This window comes from Pararge aegeria, chromosome 1, assembly GCF_905163445.1.
Source record: "Pararge aegeria chromosome 1, ilParAegt1.1, whole genome shotgun sequence".
NCBI lineage: Eukaryota > Metazoa > Arthropoda > Insecta > Lepidoptera > Nymphalidae > Pararge > Pararge aegeria.
This window is the reverse complement of record NC_053180.1, coordinates 8,295,993-8,311,943: the sequence shown is the minus strand read 5'-3', so window position 1 is coordinate 8,311,943 and position 15,951 is coordinate 8,295,993. Positions and strand designations below refer to the sequence as shown.

The window sequence follows — 15,951 nt, the reverse complement described above, 5'->3', positions numbered from 1 at the left end:
CCTTTTCCACAGCATAAGTGACATGCATACAAAATTTTTAAAGTTGTCTGCCCGCGGCTTAGCTCTTAAACAATTTTCTATTTTCCCTCGGGAATTACTTAAGGAATCGGGATTAAAGGTAGCCTATATTCTTTTCCATGTCAAAGGCTACATGCATACTAAATTTCATCCAAATCTGTTCAGCCGTTTGTGCGTGATTGAGTAACAAACATCCACATTTTCACATTTATAATATTAGTAGGAATTTTCTATTTAAAGTACAAACTACCTAAGCTTTCCTTTTTTTATTTCATATTGACGGCCGATTGGCGCAGTTTGCAGCGACCCTGCTTTCTGAGCCCAAGCCGTGGGTTCGATTCCCACTACTGGAAAATGTTTGTGTGATTTGCATGAATGTTTTTCAGTGTCTGGGTGTTTATATATATATTCTAAGTATTTATGTATATAATTCATAAAAATATTCATCAGGCATCTTAGTACCCATAAGACAAGCTACGCTTACTTTGGGGCTAGATGGCGATGTGTGTATTGTCGTAGTATATTAGTTTATTATTTATTTAGGTATTATAATTCAAAGGTAAGTATAGTAAATGAAAGAAAAATGTCGACAAATATACTGTATTTAATCAAATAAATTATAGTTAAAATAAAAAATAGAACCGACAAATAATTTCACGTGTGGCGAGGATAAAATATTAAAACAATTAAAATTGGACTATAATCATTAAAATACATCCACCATTTTAAAAAATAACTTCGCTGCACAAAGTTATTTACTTGTGCGTCTTTCATAGCTTGGTCATAAAATAATTAATTAGGAATGGAAAATAAATTCAATTAATCAACAACATTAAAATGCTTTGATTATGTAAGGCGGAGTTTCACTATTGTAGAGATGGTGTAAAAATGCAATCTTGATTTTATCATTATTTCTTAATAATCATTTTTAATATGACAATCGATTCGTTCAACAATAGTGAAAATCCTACTTTATTTTGAGGCTAGGAATCCACTAAATAACTTGGTTTTATAAAACTATACATTATATCACTGCACTGACAAGATACCATCAAAAGCAAGGTGGCAAAAATGTTCGCTCAAAAAAAATAATATTAAAATTTTTAATTATTTCTTGAGACAAATGTTCTTGGAACTAAATTTAAAAAGAAATCAGTAGCCATACATTATCAAAGTTGAAAAGTGCATCCCTAGCCTAGATTTAAATTTACAATATACAAGAATATAGTACATACAAGTTTTTTGAGATTATAATTAAACTGCACTTACACTAAACCAATTGTATGCAACTATGATAAGCAGTAAGAAATATGCCGCTAAACCTTGTAGGTATGAAATACTTTATAACATAAATAATAGTACAAAATATTTAATAGATACAAGGTGGTGTAGGTTTTTTATGACATTGTGGCACAAGTGATGAAAAATCAATCAATACAAATTGAAATATGTAATAAAGTTTACGAAGATCTTTGGAAATGTTTTACATACACAAATTACTTCACAAGAAAAGGAAAATACACTTCAGAAATTAAATTGACAAATGCATTAATATGTATAAAATAAGAGAGCACAAAAGTGTATCATACATATTTATAACTTTATTTAACAAATTAGATGATGAAATAAGGAGAAAAACCCATGCCACAGGTTGCAACTGGTTTCTAAAATTATCAGTCGGGGATCACAGGGGGATTTAGGCCAACCTAATAGACTGGATGATTTGGAATACAGCAGAGCCGCATACTACGAAGATGAACAGTCCAATAAGCCAGGGAGCTACCGGATATTGGTCATCCTTTTCCTGTAATGAGAAAATTAGGCATTAGATTCATATTGTATAAATACGAACAAAGCTCAACAAGTGAGTATATCTCTGAAATGACAATGGGCAGGTGACATAGCTCGGAGAACTAATGGGATGTGGGTCTCAAATTCAAGGTGCTGAAATGGCGACTTTCGTTTAGGATTTCATTGGCTACTTACAATATTCTGGAATTTTTCCGTTTGTTTGTTAGGATGTCACAATGATGATACTAATATTTTATAATCATGTTGGTACAGATTGCGCGATTTTAATTAGCCGGTCTAAACTGGCTTTCAGTCTTTTAAAGAGTCCGGCTAAAGTAGATCATACCCATCCCGTCTTTGCACGGGTATAAATCAATTTTTCAGTGACGGATAAAAAATCTCTATTTTGCTACTTAATTAGACTTTATTAGATCTCTGAAAAAATATTAAAAACCATCTTTGTGAAATTATCTAAACGATGGTGAAAACAGCATATAAATACGATGCGTAATTTAGAAGGGCATAGCGGATAACAGGCAAGCGCGGATAGCGACTTTGCAGAGATTGTGTGCTGTAAGATGTACAGTTCACCTTTAATAGTTAACTTATAATTGCGTCACAACTTTCGCCTATTCTTGCAAAGAGATATTCAAGACAAGCTGTTAATAAAGTTCTGAGTAATAACCACTCAATATCTAAAAACTTTAATGAATGATTAATGTAATGAATTATTAGAAAATGTTTAATTATTTCTGATCCTCACATTAGGACCACTAATAATAAGATTTCTCCATAGAGAAAAACACTAATTAATATCTACAAAAAATATGTGGATCCAATGATTAGATAAACTTGGTTTGGAAACCAATTAATGACATAATGAATAATTTATTAATCACGTCACATCACGGTACATTCCTAAATAGATTAAAACTGAAAAAACTGAATTTGAAAATAAAAAGCTGAAAGTTTGAGACTTTTGTGTTAACAAATACAATGTGAAAGAATAAAAACTGGATAAAAGCCAGTTAGGAAATCATTTGTAGTAGTCTCAACCTGATTAGAAAATAAGTTTATTAATATACAATTCAATTGGACATAATATGAAACTTGACAAGGATTTATAATGATATGGTTATTTAATAGCAGTTTATTGAAATATGTTATGGTTTTATTTTTGTTATTGACACAACTGAGCTTGATACAAATTCTTAAACCCTTAGCTAACATTTTTGGCTTGTTACTCTGAACACAACATAGGTTATTTTAAAAACAACTGTTTAAACTGTGCTCTGCCTGTGTCCAGTACTGAAAATATATTAATATTTGATTACATTTGGTGGGAGATACTTTAAGACATAATTAATTATCCACATTCAAATCATTCTGGTAGCTCAGTTTATATAGCATCTAAGTATATAAATAGTTTAGGGGCACACAATAGACTTGCAACTTATGTATACAAACAATATAATTTGTATGTGACATGAAACAACTAATACTACATATAATGCACCCTGGCCTAAGAAGTGGCCTACAACTTATGACCTGTCAACACCACCACTCTCTGTTCCCTGCTGGGTGACCTACCGCAAAGTTTTTATAAAATTTAATATCAGCTCACACTTTACCACTATAAACAAAGAAGTTAATAATAAATAGAAAGTGTAGAAGTGCCAAAAGATTTGATGTGCTTGCACAGAATAGTCTAGGCTTGCTATCAGCAAGGCTAGGCTTGGGAGTCAATTGCGATACTAAGTTTGTGTTGACATAGCACTAATCTGTCATAACACAGATTGGAGAATTACAACTGTTACCTACCTTAGTAGATTTGGGTACATTCCCTCGCTGTGTGATGTTTTTGCTGGCAATCTCATTGGCAATGCGCATCCTCTGTTTGGGAGCCATTTTGTTTGATCAATAGTTATATCTGTCCTGGAAATAATACATGCTCTAATTAAAAATGTGCACAGATTATAAATCTATTCTTTTTCATCCTAATATGTTCGGAATTTTCAACAATTGTGACTTAACTATTCTGAAAATATAATTGTGTGGTATTTCAATTTGCACTTCACATAATCTACTTTGAATAATATTATACAACTGAAAATGTTTTCAGGGATGATAGGATGTTTTTTTTGTTTTTCTGCACAGCCAATAAAATTATATTATTTATGTCTCTTTAGCACAAGAAAGATAAATCTATACTAATGTTATAAATGTGAAGGTGTGTTTAATTGTTTCTTTGTTTGTTTGTTACCTATGTTTAGCTCAACTGCTACACCAATATATAATATATATCAAACCTAAAAATTATTAAGTCTAAGTCTCTTTCTGTATTAAAAGAGGTTTCTTTTCAGAATCTTTGAATATTGCTGTTGTTATTCTAAAATTAATGATCCAGTGGGTAATATTTTGTAGAACAGCTTTACTAGCCAGGTCCTTTAAAATTAGTGTATTAGGAAAACAAAGTAATCCGAATTCATAGTGTCCTACATCCACCACCACTTAACTAAGAAAAGACTCTAAACAAGAGAATCAACAAAATTAAAATGATACTGTTTTAAGTAATGGTAGTTCCTAAAAACAAACACTACAGACAATTTAATATCAAATACGAAAAATTTTGTACACTAAAAAGGTGAAATATTTCTTCATATGACGTGGTCATAGCACAAAATCCAAATAAAAAATATAAGTAAATGATAACCAAATTTTGGCACAACCGTCAAATGCATAGTTATCAGTTTTTCTGCAACTACGCACAATAATTGGTTGCAAGGTAAACAATATCCAATACAATTGAGGAAAAAGTGTACTGAGACAGCTGTTGATACATGATAGTACGAAAACATTTCTATAAATTGTCGAAAGCATAATTAAAGGTCACATACCTGATGTACAGTGAAATTATGTACGAACTATTGTTTTTTTTAATGGAATTAACGTTGATTTTACGGTAAATTTATCATCTAAAGATAGGGAGAAAACGTTCTAATTTTTCACGCAAATTATCTAGATAATAAATTCCAAGCACGGCACTACACTAACTCAATAATATGGGATAGGCAAGATTGGTGATGATGATTTCACAAATAATACTTACAGTTATCTTAAAATTAAAGGCCCTAAAAGCCAAACACGCTCAAACTCACTTGACACGTATTTAAAAGTGAAACCACGAAGCAAAATTACAGAAAATTACAAAACGAAACGTCAACACGTCGCGCCTAAACGTCATATACAAAAGTTGACACGCGTCATTTTTCAACTGAGATTATTGCTATTATTTAAAATTGCCCTGTTTTATACTTGTCTATGAAATTAAAAAAAATCAAATAAAATATTGTTTTTAAAAAGCTGTAATAATTTATAACTATTTTACGTAAGGTAAGGCAAGGAAGTTTTCTAAAACTCCGTGGTAAAACCGGTAAAGTATATGCAAAGCAAGTACATATTTTACAGCAGCGCCATCTTTCAAACAGTAGCCTAACCAACGTACGCATAATACTTTAGTTGGTAAGTTCTCCAAAAGATGGCAATCAGTCACATTACAAATATTACCATAAAATTATACTAGATGTCGCTAAAATAAAAATATTAAAAACATTTTGAAAATTTCGCCGGCGGAAAAATGGATATAGGTGGAAGATTACAAAAACATTGATGGCAATTAATACGTCAAGATCCTAAGTTCGATACCAGAGTATGTGTTTCTGAGTGAGGTTTTATATAACTTCTCCCAGTGCCGATCTAAGTAATTGCAATTAGCTTGATGTTTAGGTAATGGTGATTCAAGTAGGTGAACATAGTAATTTTTTGGGTACCTATGTTTATAATTCCATCAGGGACTTATTAGTAAGGTATATTATTTTTGATTTAGCGAGCAGATCTTCAAGTTAATTTGTACGTGTTCAAAGGGTAGGTAGGTATTGTTCCACAATGTCTATTTAAGTACCGAGGTACCTACCTAGAAAGGTAACAATTGAGATTATTTGAGCAAATGGTGGGTAATAAAAATCGGCCATTGTAGGTATAACAGCCAACCAACCTACATAGGTAATAAGTTATACAACGGTGTAGTTAATAAAACAAAGGTGAATTATTGCGGAGAATATAATAAAAAGAGAAAACCAATGTACTCCTATAAAAATGAAAGAGATATCTGCACAGAGGAGACACTTAAAAACGAGATGGATATCCATTTCAGGATACAAGGATAAACATAAATGAAAGAGACGAGTATACTAGGATCAAAGGATGGTTTAGTTGTGAATGGATGGTCCAATCGGAGGGTAATATTATCCTGCGAGGGTGATCCTTGGATTCTGATTGGTGGGAAGAGATAACGCCCGAGGCACGCCTCTGTATGAATGTCATTTGAATTTCGAAGGGAGATTGTTAGGCGGAACAGATAAATAGGGATTTTGTATTTGGAATGATTTATTTTGTGGCCGCGATAAAAGCTTTACGCCAACGAAAGAAATTTATTCGCCGTTCTATTTTGTTTTTATTGTATACCTACTGAGGTAAATTTTAAAAAACTATAAAAAACTAATAACCAGGTTAAAAATAGATGAAGAAGCTAGATCCAAGGAATCTATAAGCTTCCTTCATAAGCAAGGACTTTTCTTTTCTGGTCTTGACATTTTACACTAAAATATTTTTATGCTAGGTACCCACCTGTCTAACGTACCTACGTGACGTTATTTCACATAGTTTGCGTACCTACTCCAACAGCCAACTGCAAGATACTGAATAGGCTTTTTCTAGGCAAGCGTGCTCCAACCTAGACCTCATCATTGCTTTCTAACGGGCATGATTGTCGTCAAACGCTGGCCTATCGTTAATAAAAAAAAAAAAAAAAAAAAAAAAAAAAGATGCTATTTTGAAAACTAGGTAGGTGACTATGTAAAAATAAAAAAACGCTTACAACATTATTTAAACATTTAGAACCGCAATTATTTAAATGGTTTTAAACAGAACGTACAGAACCCTCATTCAGCAATTATTGTATGCAGTGTATTGTGTCCAAAAACAGTGAAAACTCTCCCTTCACGCCCGCGGAATGCTGCTAGCTCACAAACTTTTTCCATTAAGGTATCTACTTACCACATTTTCTGAGGTATTTTTAGAGTATTAGTGGTAAAATAATTAATAATAATAATAATAATAAATAAATATACTAGGACAATACACACATCGCCATCTAAGCCGACTGATGAATGTTTTATCAGTTATATCTATACATAAGCCCCAAAGTGAGCGTAGCTTTTGTCATGGGTATTAAGCCGACTGGTGAATATTTTATGAGGAATATACATAAACACTTGAATATACATATAAGCACCCAGACACTGAAAAACATTCATGCCATCACACAAAAAATTTCCAGTAGTGGGAATCGAACCCACGGCTTTGGACTCAGAAAGCAGGGTCGCTGCCCATTGCGCCACTCGGCCGTCAAAGAAAATTCAGAAATAAAAATTCCCAAATTCCCAAAAAACAAAAAACGCGGGACCTCCCGCTTAAAATCACAGCGCTCACCGCTGCGCCATGGCTATATCATTTGCATAAACGGTTACAACCCTTATTAAACGCGGTTGAAACCACCCACCCAGCATCGATTTATCTCATTAGATACATTAAAAGTAGGTGATGAGATACGCGAGCGGTAGAGGTTTTTTTTAAGTCTACCGCCAAACGCTGTAGTCTTAGTACCAACATGATTTCGTCGACCGCAATCGAGGAGTCATTTTAGAGTAATAAACTCTGAAAAAACAAAGAAAAATGGACTTAAAAACTACTAATTTTAGAGTCGAAAATCAGTCGCTATCAGTTGTTAAGTTTTTTTTTTATCAATACCGCAATCAATAACCTTTAGCAAGGGAACAAGGAAATAATAAAGTAACAATTTGCCTATGAGGTCACGAGCACGGCCATCACACCCGGCGATCGTTTTCGAGGCAAATATTTTTTTTAAATATAATTTGCAATTTAAAAAACGAAACCTTTAATTTCTGCAAACATAAGATATTTATTCGATATAGCAGATACTTCCGAACATCTTAGGGCAGTTTTACAAAATTAGTCGCCATACCTATTCCGACGTAGGTGGCTAAGCCGTCTGAGTCTCCAGCAGACGCCCCTAGGAGGATGTCCGCCGGATATTCCTCGATCCGTATCCGAAGCCAATACCCCCCAGTCTCTCTCTTTTTGTGCCTACTCCACTAAGCGAACTTCTCGCGGTCTTGCGCCAAGCGAAACAATGTTTCCACGCTTACATTATTGGTCCTTTCACGGATGTTGCGAAACCATGACGTCATCCTCCTTCCAACACGTCGTTTGCCCTCTACTTTGCCTATCATTATGAGCTGGAGCAGTTGGTATCGCTCATGTCTCAGAACGGTACCCCCCAGTGACGCTAAAGAAACCAGCTAGATTCCCAGCTACTAACACTTCAAATACACACACACACACATACATAGATAGATACAGAAAGAATGGCCAATATTATTTTAGGTTTTATTTGTCATGTCCGGCGCCACGTTGTAGTTTACATTGCTTGCAAAAGCTTGCCCTTTTTCCTGCATAAGGATCCTACCTAAACTTAGCACGAAAAGGGCAAAGCTAAATTAAACTTTTACAGTCACTTTTATAATAAAAGCAGTGGTAATCAACTGCGTCAGCGTTGATTAGGGTATTTACAAATCACGTAAATTAAAAAAAAAAATTCTATAGCCTAGCCTTATTTAGCTTTTTGTTGGTATTAGAATGGTTAAAATCAGTCCTGTAGTTTCGGAGCCTATTGGGTACAAACAAATAAAATAATCTTTCCTATTTCTTATATTAGTAGATAGGGACTACCTATATAAATACCTACAGATAGTTAATATCTACCAAGTAGGTACCTAGTTACGTTAACTTTTTTATTTTATCTATAATTATTTTTCTGTTAAGTTGGACCTAATATCTATGTTTTACCTATATCTTGTTATGTATGTATGTAGGTAATAATGTAACAAGGTAAACATTTGTATAACGCAAAATATAAAAAACAATGCAGACGAAACATAAGAGCAGAACATTGTTCCTAACTTCAACCTACAGTGGCGCGCACTTCATACATGCACAAAGGCACTAAATACCTCTTAAATAAAAAAAAATCATTGCATCTTCTTTTTTATATGACTGGTTAAAACTATACCTAGGTATAAGCTATTTCACTTACTAACTTGAAACTAAAAAAACATTTTTATTCAATTTGGCGTAAACTTCCATACCTACTCATGGTGAAATTGAATAAAAATACTTATTTATAAGAATAGGAAAATTGAGCTAGGAAGATACTTTATCATCATCATATCAACTCATTACCGGTCCACTACAGGGCACGGGTCTCCTCGCACAATGAGAAGGGGTTAAGGCCGTAGTCCACCACGCTGGCCCAGTGCGGATTGGTGGACACTTTATAAAACTACTTAGGTAATACATACTGTTATTTCAAATTCAAATTCAAAAATATTTTATTCATGTAAACCTTATTACAGGCACTTATGAAGCGTTCACACATTTAACATGTTACACTAATGTTAGTGATGGTGATGACTGCATGCTAACTTAAAACTAAAGCTAGGAGGGTTCCAAACCCGCCCTGGTCTAAGAAGAGCCCACAACAAACTTCAGTTTTTTTTTGTTATTACCATATCACAGTCTAGTTAATGTTGAGCTAAATTTCATGGCACATATCGTAATAATAAAAATTGCACTGCGCAATTTACATAAGCGTTCGTTTTGTCTTTATGGGTACGAAGCCCTAAAAAGCGACGTTAGTTCGATACGTTTTATCAAGTATCCCGATCTCTTTGCATTTATTTGGTTGTCTTTAAAACGATTTTTCGCTTCCCCGCCCATATCCACTGCCCCCGGCGACAACAAACAAACTGACAGGGACATTTTCACTCTTAATCCCATTGTTATTTTTATAGATGAGTCTGTCCACAGATATGTATTGTAGCGCAAAAATACTTAGATCAGAAAGATAGTGAAATGGATGCAATCTTTGTAAGTTGATACCTTATTTACCTACGTCAAAGTAGGTAAAATTCTAAAATTCAAAATTCATAAAGTAAACATGTATAAGCAATTTCATTCACTTTTCTATCTTGTTAGGGATGAAGGTGGAGCCGGATGAAGCCTAAGGAACTTTTTTCATCAAGCAATTCATCAATTGTAGGTATTATAAAGGACACCGTGTAGATTTACATGGTTTTAACTAGGCAGTAGCGTGCATTAAGGACACCTATGCACAGGGTAGCGAGGTAGGTATGCACTAAAGGTGACAGATGGTATAAAATGGAAAAAAAATCCAGTACGTGTTTAAAGATAGGCTTTCTATAATTCGTACAATGCGAAACTACCATTCAGTTCCATAGCACGTACCTACTTGAGATTACTTCTATTTTATATCATATGCCGGGTTAGTGCTTACCATGTACAAACTATGTATGCACAACTCTGGGTTACTCAAAACCTATCTTCCAATATGTATAAAATAAATAATCGAAAACAAAGAATATGCCTAACCAAATCAGCATAAACAATTTGTTTATCTCGCAACCTTCGGCGTAAATTAAAATAATCCGCCCAAACGCGCGTGAAGAGCGCAAAAATAAATAATATAAATAAATCCTTGCACAGACAACAAATAGGGATTATCCCTAGACGATGACGTTGGCGCCGAAGCGACGCCGCCGTTAGCAACTATTCAGCCTAAAAGTTTACTTTCACTTTACTTGATTCGAAATTCGAATGACGTATTTTTGTGTAACCTTCATGGTATTCCTTATTTTTTTTTTAATAAATGCCAACTACGGCAATGGATACTTAGATAATTAACAGCGAAGTTATTTATATATATATATATATACTTCTTTCTTATCGTCCATTTAATAGGTGAATTCTGCTGTTGGCTTATTAGTCTGTAGTCCCATTTTAATGTTAATTATTTAGTATATAAACACAATACAGCGGATGTTATGGTTGACACTGCGCACCTATTTTGCTTACAACTTTATACTTACATTTATTTCTCTATGAAATCCAAATTTTGAAAAAAGTTGTTAGACTCAACGTTTTCATAAAGAATATTATTGTAATACCTACTCGGCTTAATACTTACCTATCCCACAGATAACTTACCCACTATCTAACTTCTTACTATATGGTACTGCCACAGACTATCGGTACCAGTAGGTAATCAATACTCAATAGTATGTAAATATTAGATATTATTATACGTGAGCTTTTATAAGCTTATTTGGGAAGAAATAATCAGCACATCGATCTACCTATAGGATTATAAAACAGCCAAGATAATGCAACGCAAAAATCGAACCTACTTTTTTCATCCATTCCGGCTGATTTGAGTTGTGAAGAGGTTTGACGTAATGCAAGTAGCTGGCAACACCGACCACACGGCGGTTATAAATTAACCGAAATCCAATTTAATGGTTTATTATTAACTAGCGATGTGTGAAAATGCGTGTGGCCCGTAATCTTTGGATTTCGATCGGGGATGATAAAACTTTTTGAAAATATAAATAATAAGTTGCCAGGGTAAATCTTTTGCAATCAATTATCATCTTTTAGATATTTTTACTTATAATAGGTACAGTTTTTCTACGTATCTCCTCATTTCTGTTATAATCACGTAGAGAATAGAGATACTCCAAGCATAGCTCTCTCCATCGCGCTGAGTGACTCTGATCTTCTTATGACGCCCATAGTAAACGACCACGTTTCTGATACGTTTGTCGACAGAAATGAGGAGATCCGTAGAAGAACTAGAGTTACCGACATAGCTTAGCGAGTCGCGCAGCTCAAGTGGCAATGGGCGGGGCACAAAGTTCGGAGAAACGATGGACGTTGGCGTCCTAAGGTGCGTGAATGGCGAAGTAAACAACTCTTGCGGTTTCTCCGGTGTCGGAGCGAAAAGTGCGTAAAGAACGTATTTAGGATAATCAAGGTAATTTTTGTATCGATTATATATCGATGATGCAGATGATATAGTATCTAGAATGGTATTTAGTAATGACTTAACATCAAGTGCGGTTTAAACCAGGGTAGACATAACGCATAACAATTAAAATTTAGAAATTGTCCTGTAATACGAGCTACATACAAATTATTAAATAGGCAGTGCTTCATTGATTGTATGACGTAACGCCACAGAAGGTGAGATTGCAGTCAAAGACTAACATAGTGTATTAAAAAATTATATAGAACCACGTGGCGTGGCAACGATGTCTTGCAGAAAGTGCCAACTAAGTATCTGTAAAAAAAAAACGTCCTATGTACCAGCATGTGTATAATTACCCAGTTCTAAAAGAGCATCGGATTCTGCCCCTATGCGCACAATGGCTGTGGGATGCGCATTTATTCGTAATCTGATATTTTATTACTGCATTGTTTAAACAATTGCGTAAGTGATTGTACTGAGGCTTGCACCTTGCTGGGATGGCGGTATGCCGGAGGGAACTATTTTTGTTATTATTATAAAACTAGCTGTTATCCTGTTGTTATCCTGCTTTATTTGTCCGCGTATATTATCATTAGTTTTCCTGGGATAAAAAGTAGCCTTTAACACTCCAGAGTCAGAGGTTACTAATAATTTATCGCCATGCAGTATTTAGAATTCTTCCTTTTAATGCAATTGAGTCAAATTCAAAGTCAAATAGTCTTTATTCAAATACATAGATGTCACTTTTGATGCTTAGGTACATGTAAAATATGACATAGCAGTGAGTTGGTGGTGATAACTAAATTCTTCAACTCAAAACTAAAGCTACGAGGGTTCCAAACGCACCCTGGTCTAAGAAGAAACCCACAACCAACCAAAAAAAAATTACCCGGCTAAGTTTGTTGTGGGCTCTTCTTAGACCAGGGCGCGTTTGGAACCCTCGTAGCTTTAGGTTTAAGTTGGCGAACGAAGTTATCACCATCCCCTTTCAATTATGTAAACATATATCTATGAACGCTTCATAAGTGCCTGTGATAGGCCTACATGAATAAATAAATTTTGAATTTTGAATTTAATTCCAAAGTTCACTGTCTCGCATAAACTGATCCGCTATTCAGTATTGAGCGGCATACGTTCCGCGTTACCCCTAGAGGGGGCAGAGGTATCAGGTTACCCCCGTCGGCTCTAGTTTGTATAATTTTAGATTCACGAAACGGGGGATGTTCGTATTAGTTTAGATAGGAAATGGATTCGAAGTGTCGGCAGCAGTACAACTAAACCTTGAGCCTAGACGTCTCTTTTTTTTATTTGCAGACTGGCGTGCAAAGTGTTTTAGCAAAGGTTATTAACTCACTGTTTATCTAAGGGATCTTGATTTTAGTAAGTAAGTAAAGCTTTTGTGACAGCTCGTCATGTGCCATGCTTGTTTCTGCTGCATTTTAGCTATGCTGTGTTTTCCAGTCTGAAGGGCACGGTTTATGACATGAGGCTTACCACGAAGCGGTGGTAGCGAAGTGTGTAGGAGCTCAACTTCACTTTCGGGGACCGAGTTCGAAACCCAGAACGCACCTCTAACTTTACTTGCGCAACATAACGCACGCACATAAGCGTTTAAAGTAATTAAAAATATCACTTGCTTCGAACTTGAAGGAAAACGTGAGGAACCATCATGCCTAAGAGTTCTTCTTAATGTTCTGAAAGGTATATGAAGTCCACCAATCCGCACTGGGCCAGCGTGGTGTACTACGGGCTTAACCCCTTTTCATTGTGGGAGGAGACCCGTGCCTTGTAGTGGGCCGGTAATGGGTAGATATAATGAGGTTTAAGACCTGCGCCTAAGGTTGATGGACACAGGCCGAGCCGAGGTCTGTTTATAGCCGATGGTTTTCGCCTAAGCTTCAGGTCACGTCAAATATGTAGTGACGTACAATATTAATATTTATAAATACATAAGTGACTATGGACTACTATATAAAAAAGAACAAAATGTTATTTTACAGATCTCCCTCATAGAAGAAAGCTCCCGAGATGTCAGATCGAGTGGCATTAGGCAAGCATATAACTCAATCGACCGATGGACTTTGGGGTCCCAAAGTGCTGGAGTGGCACACCCAAAACCGAAAAAAAATACAGGACATATTATTAAAGATATACCACAACCAAAATATAATAAGTAGCTACGAGTACCTAAGTGAGAAGGTGAATTCTTAGAAAAATACGAAATAATGTTAAGTACCAATCTACCTACTTCAAAATCAAATAAAAGAACAATCCTTCAGAGAGGATCATAATTAAACGAATAAAGTATGCGTGTGCGACAGTGACGCAAAATTTGGCGCCAACCAACAATGTAGCCATCTTGAATTGCATAATTATCGAATTCCACGGACAACTGAACTCTTTGTAGTCAACCAAACGTAGTGGTTTGTAAAAGCGTCTAAAGAAGTCTTAAAAAAAATTAAAAAAAAATATACTTCATCTATTTAAGTTTGTTTTTACAGGCTCGTTGGTATAGTGGTTATTATTTCCTATTTTAAATCACTAGGGTCTGGGTTCGATACTTTTCTTTCTAAGAATTTTCGTTATCAGGCCAGAATTAGGAAACTGGTCTTAGTATGCTGTGTGTGGTAATAATAGCCCGCCAGCTTGCATTTGAACAGCGTGTTGATCATCTCTCTCTTCTAGGACAGGAGACGCAGGTGCCCACCCGTGGTTTTCAACAATGCTGTCGTTCGCTCTTGTGTAAATAAAGTATAAATTAAGGCGATTACTTAATGTTGGTAAATAAGTTGTAAAAATAAGTATTTCGTTAAAATTTTTATATCCACAAATTCACATAAAACGTTCTATAACTTCGCCATACCGCAGGTACCTAGTTATATAAATCTATCTTTTTGGAAGAATTTTGACTGTTGTCTTACGATAGAAAACTTAATTTAAATATTATACATACATACCTACGTGTTTACATGAAGCTTATATGATTTAATGATGGGCAGCGACCCTGCTTTCTGAGTGGCTTCAATGCTGTGGTTCGATTACCACAACTGGAAAATGTATGTGCTTTTCCATATCTGCGTATTTATCTGTATATTATAAGTATTTATGTATATACCGAGACCGGTGCCAAGTGGTTTTCAACAATGCTGTCGTTCGCTCTTGTGTAAATCCCTATCCCTACTAATATTATAAATGTGAATGTAAGTTTGTTTGTTACGCTTTCACGCAAAAACTACTTAACTGATCCTCATGAAACTTTGTACACATATTCTTGGAAGTGTTAGAAGTAATATAGGATACTTTTTATCCCGTCATTAAGCTCGGGCGATTTTACACCATAACTCCGACAAATTATAACAGATTTAGATAATTACTTTTGTACTATAAAGGTGTGTATATATGTATAATATGTGTTTTTTATTTCCCCAAACTTGTGTAGATCTAAATGTGGTTGGATTGAATGCCACATCAGAAAACAAAATCAAACGCAGACGAAGTCGCGGGCAACGGCTTGCTATAAATAAATTATTCATAAGTCATCTTAGTACCCATACCACAAGCTACGCTTACTTTGGGATTAGAGGGCGATGTTAAATCTAACGAAAAAAGGCCCTTTTCAGGGCCGCATATAATTCCTTAATAGGTACTCTAAAATACACATACACATACGCTAAATTACACAACGAATGAACGACAAAAATAAATTATAAAACAAAACTTACATCTTTACCAAGCCTGTAACCTAACCTGTCTCTATATGTACAAATACATAGTCTCTATATGTAGAGTCGTAGTACCTATATTTATATTTAGTTAGTATTCACTATAGTATGAAAGTCCCTAATAAAAGCTTCCTTTGTGTATTTTTTTTTCCAAAGCTTACTTTTCCCGTAAATGGGCACATAAGTGTCTACTTGAAAATCACTTTTACTCAGTCAAGAGGACACGGGCGGTTAGAGATGATGAAAGTGTCCTGTTGATGCATTGTCCGTTTTTATTGTAAAGGTTCTTGCAATACGGATAATAGGGCAATTTGGAATGCGATTCCTTACTTTTTTTATTACAAATGTACTTAGGTAATAGGCATAGGTGTGCCTCTGCACTGCTTCGAGGTTTAT

General features: G+C 34.9%; 1 protein-coding gene across 2 annotated transcripts; it reads right to left on the bottom strand.

Moving 5' to 3' along the window:
* Nucleotides 1-604: 604 nt before the first annotated feature.
* LOC120624665 (stress-associated endoplasmic reticulum protein 2) lies at nucleotides 605-5,067 on the bottom strand. Of its 2 annotated transcripts, none has more exons than XM_039891337.1 (3): nucleotides 4,919-5,067; nucleotides 3,631-3,744; nucleotides 605-1,822 (listed from the first exon to the last, which is right to left on the bottom strand). In XM_039891337.1, exons 2-3 carry the CDS (start codon nucleotides 3,715-3,717, stop codon nucleotides 1,715-1,717), a joined length of 195 nt encoding a protein of 64 aa, XP_039747271.1. In that variant the 5' UTR covers nucleotides 3,718-3,744; nucleotides 4,919-5,067; the 3' UTR covers nucleotides 605-1,714. The 2 variants fall into 2 exon arrangements, with proteins under 2 accessions (XP_039747271.1, XP_039747280.1); XM_039891346.1 differs by lacking the exon at nucleotides 4,919-5,067 and adding an exon at nucleotides 4,707-4,725.
* Between the last annotated feature and the right edge of the window lie 10,884 nt (nucleotides 5,068-15,951).